Source organism: Punica granatum, chromosome 5, assembly GCF_007655135.1.
Source record: "Punica granatum isolate Tunisia-2019 chromosome 5, ASM765513v2, whole genome shotgun sequence".
NCBI classification, from domain to species: domain Eukaryota; kingdom Viridiplantae; phylum Streptophyta; class Magnoliopsida; order Myrtales; family Lythraceae; genus Punica; species Punica granatum.
In genome coordinates, this window is record NC_045131.1 from 4,763,957 (window position 1) to 4,772,019 (window position 8,063).

The following is an 8,063-nucleotide window of genomic DNA, read 5'->3' on the forward strand; positions in this document are numbered from 1 at the left end:
TGTGTGAATTCAGTCATGAAAAAATATATATGATGCTCGAGCATACGATGCCTTGGGACTGGAGGCAGTGCTGTACTCGGGACGACAATTCCCAATGAGTGCATGCATGAAAGAATCTGTTACCGGAATTTCATGGGACTCATTATTCATGAAAAGAAGATTTACTCATCCATAATTAAAAGGAATATTTAAAAATTACTAATTAACTAATCGACAATCGACATCAAGGAGGCCATTCACAGGCCTTTTGATTTTTCTTTTTGCAGGAATTATTTTTGGGGAAACTTTTTCTAGGGCAGGTGAAATTGAGTACACAAACAGAAAGCTAAATTTTTTCTCTGCAACTTCTATGTGTGAAATTGGTTACAGAAGCATCAGCTTTTCCTCTTAATTTTAATTAATTAATTAATTATATATTAACTATAATTTTCGATATGCACCATGATATTCGGAAATCAAGTGGATTTGGATTAATCCGGATCGAGTCACGTTAGCCCACCGAAAAATAAAACTCTATCAATTAAGAATTCTCTCAATTTACAAGACTCGAACTCAAGATTTTATTTAAGGAAAATAAATATCGAGTGACTTGAATCAACGCTTATTAGTATATATTAAGTATAATTAACGGTCCAAATGCCGAGAGATTTCGAATCTAATTTCGCAGAGGAGAGAGGGCAATATATATTCGGTCAAAGGACAGGCCAAACAAACCTTGTACATAAAAATACGTGAATACATGCAGCATGCAATAGACTATGTACGGTGCAGCGTTTTAGATTTGTGCGTACGAAGAATCATTTCGTACGCACGATATGAACAGCACACATGCAAAACGAACCCATTAATTGCATATGGGAACTTCCACCAAAACCTTTGCTTGTGTGCGAACGTGCTCCTATTATAATTGACATATTGTCGATACGAATCCAGGCATGAAGTCGACCCGTTAGCTCGAGCATTCATTGACCTCTCCGAGGATCCTTTGAGTGGTGGACCGTACACGTACGGAATGCAGAGGGAACACGAAACCTACGTTCCGAACAAAGAAGGGAGAAACCGAACGTGGGAATCGCAATTCCCTGATCCGGAATGAATTTGCAATTCCTTTCAACGGTACAAGCCGTTGGGGTGCGCCACCATCACAAATCTATGGACACTAATGTAATCCCAATCCGTACGTGCTGTTATGTTAGGATTGCATTAGAGACTCCATTATAGTCTTTCTTATTGGTTGACTTGACTCTTCCACTGAGGTTGCATGATTGTATGTTCTTTTACAATGGAACTTTCCTATTGTCCCATGCTAATCCACTGCGGATTTATCTGAAGATCAATGCCGACCCCGTATGACACGAAGCGATTGGACTCCGGACCAACCATTTAGCAGTAAACAATACGATAGCATAATAACGTACCACTGGAAAAGCGATGGACTGGTATTATAACATATACGTTTGTCACGTAATATTCCGATAAAGTTGTTGTGTGTAATCGAATATAGCCGACTGAAAAAGGGTACATTTGGGAATTTCCCGTTTAATTTTGTGGAACATATTACTTTAAAAATAAAATAAAAGGAGAGAGAGAGAGAGAGAGAGAGATGTTCCGGAATATAAGGAGGACAATTGACAGAAAGCTAGCTAGCTTCATATACATATCATTTCAGTGACAGCATTTAGCCAGCCTTTGGATGTTTATTTCTATTTGTCTCGTGTCTGGTGGGAGGGTGTACTCCTTTGACAATCTATGCCTCACTTCTATTTCGACCACATTGATGTAGATGCATGGAATGACATTATTCACATATTTTTTCCTCATCCCGAGATATTAAATTTTACGTTAAGTGGTCCAAACAACATGTTGATAGAGGATTGAATTAATAAGATTATTGACACGAAGGAGGATGCACTGCCGAAGTTAGAAGAGAGAAAGGCCGGACGCAAAGTGAACATAAACGAGTTTGGATGAGCTAATTCGAACTCGTTACTCGAAACGGTGCATTTCTTATGAGTGAAACTCGGGGGAGGTAATTTACATCCGGAGACGGAGGATTGAATGAACACGACCAAATCAGTATGTTCTCTCGAGGATCTCGTGGAACGAGGGCTTTAACATCTTAGCCCAATAACAAAGCCCGAAGTTTTTCACCCATCTTTGGGACAAGGTAAGAAAAAGGCTTGATTTGTTAGAACTGGGCATGAAGAGTTTCCCCTTTGGGTCTAAAGAGAAAATCTCTGCTCCATTTTGTGGGAAATATTTCTCGGATCTAACTACACGAGCGGATAAATTGGTCGGTCACATTGCTGATCGACTTAAGTTATTTTATCGACTTATGCCGCAAACTGGATGCTTCCCGGTGTCTGCGTATACAGGCTCCAGTGATTAGAAGTTTGAGAACTTGTGGATCTGCAGAATAATGGATAGCTGAGTGGGCCGTGAGACGTGCCATGGACAAAACCCTGCGTTGGACCTCCACAAGGAGAGAAGGACATGAGGCCCATTATACTATGAATATATGCTCCATAAGCTTGTGTTTGGTTTTCGAGTTGGATAAGTGATCCAACTCAACTTAATTTTGCGCAATAATTGCAAATATTGACATATATATTGATGTGTGAAAGTATATACTTATGTGTATATATATGTGAAAATAGACGCGGAGTTTATTATTAAAAAATTGATTATAAAAATTTGTTAGAAAAAATACGAGTGAGAAATTATTATTAAATGATAGAAAAAGACGAGTAATAATTATATTGTTAAATTTGAAGAAGATAGAGTTAAGTAAAATTATTATTTTAAAAACAATGGCCGGAGATTAATGCTGCGTTTGGTTTCATAGTAAGATTTCAAAATCAGATTTTGATTTTGAAAAAGAGTGGTATAAATGGGACCCACCGTTTTACTTTGTATGAATTATTTTGTTTTGTTGTGGAAAAAAGTGGTATAAATGGGGCCCACTCTTTGACTTTGTATGAGTTATTTTGTTTTGTTGTGAGTAGAATTAGATTAAAATTGTGATTTTAAAATTGTATCCACAAACCAAACAAGCCTTAAGGTTTCAACCTTAGATTTTTGTTTTCATTTTAGCTTTTTCTTTTTTGGGGAGTGAATAGAATTATTTTCTCCATTAGGTGTAGTATGTAAATTTCGTGTAGATTACCAATAAAAGTGTTGGTTGAGTGGTAATCAGCTCACCCCCGTAAGCAGGAAAACACAAGTTCGAATCCCGGAAAACGCACTTATTGGGAGGGAGAATAACCTTTAATACTCGATCCTCCGACTAGATTAGTCAGATCCCATTGAGTTATGGATACCAGGGTACACACTGAAAAAAAAAATCCGTGTAGATTCACCAGTTACTGACATGTCGTGTAGCCAGCATACAAGCTTTATTAGGCGATGTTAGAATAGTGAACGTACAGCTGCCTCATTCCCCGAGTAATCAAGACGTCGTTTTTTTATAACGATTTTGTCGAACATAGAGAGACCATGAAGCAAAAGGAAATATATGCGCACAAAATAGGCGGGGAAAAAAAAACACACTTCCGAAATGGCTCAAGCTTCGTCTTGCACATATATATGACAAGCAACAATCTCTGTTGAGGGCTAACAGTCCAAAAACATTAGCCTCTATATCGACATTAGTACACAACTACACAACCAATTATTTGAGTTTGTTTACCCGAAGTATACACGATCAATAAAAGGATGAACAGCGCTACAAAAACATAAGCCGAGTACGTATCCGATCAGTGCAGTTTATGAGTTGTACATGACTACATTGTATATAGTTAATTTTGGTAATCATATCTACCAAAAAAAGTCACTGTTGAGCTGCGCATTTGAGGCGGCCTGTGATTCTTCGGTGTCGTGGGACGGCGAGTGCGCGTGGCGGCCTTCGTAGGTTGTGATGACCATCCTTGGATCTTCAGCCAGTCTCTCCACCCTCTTCTTCACTCTGCAGTTGTCCTGCGTGCACCGATAGTAGCTCCTGCGTGCATATGCATAAGATATCGATTAGTACGAATACTTAACTACAACAAAACGTCCATCTCTCCAACAATAAATACAATCATATATAGGATGCACCTAACTTCTTAGCTAGCTAATTTGAACTTGCCATATAGACGCCCCGTATGCTTCATTTGCCAACATATATGTACACGGATATGAAAAATTCATGCCACTTATAACAGGATCTCCAAATGCACACACACCCATATACATAAATATAAAATTGTGCTGGGATGTACATATATATCATGCATATAAATATATATTTTTATATGAGAAATTTTTTAATTGACTAAACAATTACTAATGAAGGCGGCATGGAGGCTCTCTCTCTCTCTCTCTCTCTCTTTTTTTTTTGACAAATGACTCGGGCTTGGTAGATTCAAGTCAACTATTGTGTCTCAACTTTCAACTTTCCACCTGAATCAATGAGTTGAGAAGAGTTTTGTCAAGAAGTATAGTAACAAACAATGATGATAACAACAAAACGTTAATAATGACTGTTGAAAACCATAAGGATATACAAAATTCGATTATGATAGAGGAAGATAACTTTCTTTCGACAATTATCCAAAACAAAGACAAAACTTCAAAGTTTGTCCAGACAAAGAATATATGTGGCAATGCGCGTATGATTTACCAAAAACCTCCAAAGGTCGGCATGAATATCAAACCTCGTTTGGATCAAAATTACCGAATAAGCTATAGTTGGAGCTTTAATAATTTTCATTAGAATGTTCCCTAATCTTAGATTCCACATTTTGACTGCTATCCGATGTCTGAACATACAGCGCTTTTCCAGCTTTTCTAATAAGAATTTGATTCGATTATTTTTTTCTTGATTGGCTGATGAAATGACAAACATAATCTCCGAGAAACTGCACAACCAAGAAACTCAAAGTTTGCATGGCTTATATTCAGATCAACATAAAAAAAAAAAAAGAATACTTTGCATGGCTTAGGAAATTCATGAGAAGATATGGTTCTTGCCTTTTGACATTTGTGCCAAGATTTCTTATTATAACAAATATATAGTGAAAAACCATACATAGTTAGAAACCGAATCAGGAGCAATTTTTTTTTTTAATCAACTCTAACGTTGGCATGCTACGAGGATGTGAACCCGGCAAGTGGTGTTTCCCATTATGTGTATGTTATGATATTCTGGGAATATCATTCATTGATTTTTCCTTTTGAAGTGAGGTTAAGATTTGTGGCATTGCAGAGTGACTCCTCTTTGTTTGCCACAAATTTAGTTTGCAATTACGAGAACATTATAATGCATCAATCAATTATATGTTGCATAAGATGGAGATATATATATATGCTTTCAGAAGTACAATAGCTCAATAATCATGTGGTGTTTAATAAATGAAGTGCTTAAAAAATTAAGTCCTTAATTAGTTTAAGGGAAGAAATGTATAGGAAGAAGAGAGGAATGAATAAGGATGATAAAAATTTTGTGAGAGATAAAGAACACCAATAAGTGAAAAATGACTCATTTTATTAATTTAAAATTTTCTACTTATTTGATTACGTATTTTTTGCTTAATGATTAAGTAATTTAGATCCTCATCTTTCATCTTTCCCTATTTCTTACATTCATCTTCTCTTATAACGAACTTATAACTAACTTTTAAGCACTTATTTAATTAAGTTGAAAAAAAACACACCGTTAGTTTCTTTCGGTTGTAAAAACATCATAGATGTATTTTGCCTTGAAAAGAGTTTAATTAATGGCCAGTGATCATTTCATAAGGGCTTTCATTTCCCCGTCTGTATATAATGTATACATATATGTGTATAAAGAAAAATATTGGCCACTGATGAGACCTTTCCCTGCAACCTCAACTATGGTGAAAGTGTAAAGCCTACATATATATGCTCATGATGATGATACATATAGTATCATAATTATACTCTTCTAGAGAGAGAGAGATCTAGAGAGAGATATAAGAATGGGGACACAGAACAAAGGTAAAGCTAAAATTATGTTGGGCCACACAGACAGACCGAGAGGAAACTGATCAGAACAAATAATTTGGGGAGATCATACTTCATATGCTTTAAATTTCATACATAAAAGCTACCAATTATATTTTCTTGCACAACTTCTACTCATTGCTGCGATTTTTATAATTTCTGTGTGCAGTTCTGAAGTTGCCGGATAACGTTAGAACCTAACATTAAAACCTAACGATCAAAACCAGGCATTATATTATTTTCATTTTATCAACCTAGCTAATGATCATTTGATTACTAATGAAAAATAATTAAAAGGCTTCGTTGTTGTTTCACAAAGAATGTTAGTTCTGGTATATAGTCTCAATGTGTATGACATTCTCAGCCATATATATGTGAATGGAATATGCATGCATGTATTGTATGTGTGTGTGTATATAAATACCTTGGGTGCTGGGTGTTCTTGACGACTTTCTGCCCGTACTTCCTCCACTTGTAGCCATCGTCCAATACATCGACTTCGCTGAGGGTCTTGAAGCAAAACCGGGGCTCCCTCACCTTCCTCCTCGATTTTATCTTCTTCATCTTCATTGCCGATATCCCCAATAAGCTATTGTTGCTGCCGTGGCGCTGCTGCTGGTGATAATCACCGTCTCCCACGACAATATCACTGCTTCTCATCAGCTTGTTGCTCATCAAGCTCTGATTCAGCTCGCCCCAAGCCCTAAAAGTTCCACATACGTATATGTATGACACGACAATCACATCCCAGAATAACAAACCCCGAAACATGAACACATTTATGATGTAAAGGAGTGCATAATGCCGATCTTAATTTGCAGGTATGATTGAATGATGTAAGTTGTTCTTTAATCTAGTTTATGAACCGTTCGTGAACTCCCTCGGGACCAAAGGATCAACACGAAACTCGTAATCTAACGACTTCTGAAGGGATCACGGGACAGAGTAGTAAACTATTGCGTGATAGCTAGTTTGCATGGAATATTAGTAAGCTCGAATTTCAAGAAGGATTTAAGGAAACTGTCTTTCATATGTTCCTCGGTCAAGCTGAACTATAATGACCTTTTCTCTTCATTTTCTTCGATGATTTTCATGGCACACGCATGATTGCACGAAAACCTAATCAACGATGTCCGACAGCACAGATGTACAGAGAAGGGAGCAGAAATAATCGATGTTCATGAAGGACTATACGCACCAGAGATTGTTAGCAGAAGCCGAGGATGGTGTTCTGTTGGGGTGCAAGGAGAGGACGTGCGGGGGCCCCATCATGACATTCATCGGGGTTTCGCGAAGAGGAGCGGCCGGGGTGGAGGACGAGAGTAGGATTTCGGCGGTGACCGACGAAGAGGAGGAGGATGAGAGATCAGCGGGAGGGACCGATGATAGCAAAGCCGCGGAGATATTACTGCTATTAGTGTGAGCTGAGGGGAAGCTGGAGAAGAAGGTGGCCATGGTTGAACAGATTTGTTCTTGATCCTGGCCGTGATCTGCAAACTGCAGGCCCAGGCTGTGATGGTGGTGGTGGTTGTTTAGCAACGCTAGCTGGGACGTAGACGACATTTCTCTCTCTCTCTCAGCCTCTCTCTCTCTCTCTGTCTCTCTTTCTGTCTGAAGATTTAGATCCCTCGGGAAGCGTGTAGAAGATCCGCGGCAAGATATGGTATGCTTTGGGTTCTTCAAACATAGAAGATAGATAGATACGAGGGAGATGATGGCTGTGTGTTGGAAGCTCATTATGTATTATATACTCCCCCCGGCCCTAAAAGGGTAAGCTTGCAAACCCTACTTCTATATCTACTGTTGAAGTTTATTGCAGTTTGGTGTGGTAAAAGTATGTTATTTACGGCAATTAGTGTTACATATATGTCTTCTGCAACAAAAGTTTTGCTAACAATTTTCATTACATCAAACCCTTTACCATTCAGTTTCCATTAAATGAAATAAAGCGTATGGAAAAATCCCCTCGTAAGAATCAAAATTATAATATCTTAACAGAGTTGGTTCAAGTGATTCGATACTTGTTCTGCTTAAACAAAGTCTCGGGTTCAAGTTCGAGT

General features: G+C 37.9%; 1 protein-coding gene across 1 annotated transcript; it reads right to left on the minus strand.

Moving 5' to 3' along the window:
* Nucleotides 1-3,557: 3,557 nt before the first annotated feature.
* Nucleotides 3,558-7,750, minus strand: LOC116206778 (probable WRKY transcription factor 13). The gene is made up of 3 exons (XM_031539582.1): nucleotides 7,202-7,750; nucleotides 6,428-6,706; nucleotides 3,558-3,997 (listed from the first exon to the last, which is right to left on the minus strand). Exons 1-3 carry the CDS (start codon nucleotides 7,738-7,740, stop codon nucleotides 3,817-3,819), a joined length of 999 nt encoding a protein of 332 aa, XP_031395442.1. The 5' UTR covers nucleotides 7,741-7,750; the 3' UTR covers nucleotides 3,558-3,816.
* Between the last annotated feature and the right edge of the window lie 313 nt (nucleotides 7,751-8,063).

Coding starts and splice junctions, on each gene's coding strand:
- LOC116206778 (XM_031539582.1), bottom strand. CDS start 7,740: ATGAGCTTCCAACACACAGCCATCATCTCCCTCGTATCTATCTATCTT. Junction 6,707..7,201: donor GCTTCTGCTAACAATCTCTG/GTGCGTATAGTC, acceptor TGGAACTTTTAG/GGCTTGGGGCGAGCTGAATC. Junction 3,998..6,427: donor AAGAACACCCAGCACCCAAG/GTATTTATATAC, acceptor ATATGCACGCAG/GAGCTACTATCGGTGCACGC.